Source organism: Merops nubicus, unplaced genomic scaffold (assembly GCF_000691845.1).
Source record: "Merops nubicus isolate BGI_N331 unplaced genomic scaffold, ASM69184v1 scaffold45047, whole genome shotgun sequence".
In the NCBI taxonomy this organism is placed as follows: domain Eukaryota; kingdom Metazoa; phylum Chordata; class Aves; order Coraciiformes; family Meropidae; genus Merops; species Merops nubicus.
This window is the reverse complement of record NW_008620467.1, coordinates 1-656: the sequence shown is the minus strand read 5'-3', so window position 1 is coordinate 656 and position 656 is coordinate 1. Positions and strand designations below refer to the sequence as shown.

Genomic DNA, 656 nt, shown 5'->3' with positions numbered 1-656 from the left:
TTTCCCCACACCAACACAGCTATGTTCAAATCTTGGCACTGCAGAGCGAGGAGTTTTAATACTTCAGCATGGAAAGTAAAATACAAGACTTTGGCTCTAAACAATGCCCTTTAAGCATCAAGGTAGAGGAGTGTATGCATACAAATCTCTTCCAAGGATTAGGAAGGGCCAGGTGACTCTTAAAGGGTATACTTCACAAGGAAGCAAGCATAAGAACCAAACAGCTGCACTGACTAGTGGTATGATGCACAACTCTGAATTCCTGGGAAGCAGGTTTCTTTTTAGTTCATTGGACATATACTGCCAAAAGTACAAATGTGTCACTCAGTTTCACAGGAACAGAAAGATAAATGAATCTCAACCTCACCCCCAGTAACAGCAATTCATACAAATTCCTTCCACATGCCAGCTAGAATTCCTTACGAATTTCCCCCTCTAACTTTTTAATCCCGCACCTGGCCACAGTACACAATCTCTCCAGAAGACTTCTTCATCTTCTTCAGCTGAGAAACGAAGTACCAGAACCGTGACTTGGCAACTACATGGTTCGGAGCGAAGATCCGCATGCGGTACAGAGGCGGGGTCGTGCACTTCGGCGTGGGGAGGCATCGCCCCACCACCTTGTACTCCCGCAGCTGGAGAAAAACGAAAGGCAA

The 656-nt window shown here is 45.7% G+C and overlaps 1 protein-coding gene across 1 annotated transcript in view; it reads right to left on the bottom strand.

The window, feature by feature from the left end:
- The window catches only part of RPL18A (ribosomal protein L18a), a 3,140-nt gene extending 2,508 nt beyond the window's left edge, over window positions 1-632 (bottom strand). The window contains exon 1 of the mRNA XM_008944109.1: window positions 456-632. Within this exon, the coding sequence (XP_008942357.1) occupies window positions 456-566 (111 nt within the window). The 5' untranslated portion in view covers window positions 567-632. The remainder of the gene's footprint in view (window positions 1-455) is intronic.
- Window positions 633-656: the final 24 nt, after the last annotated feature.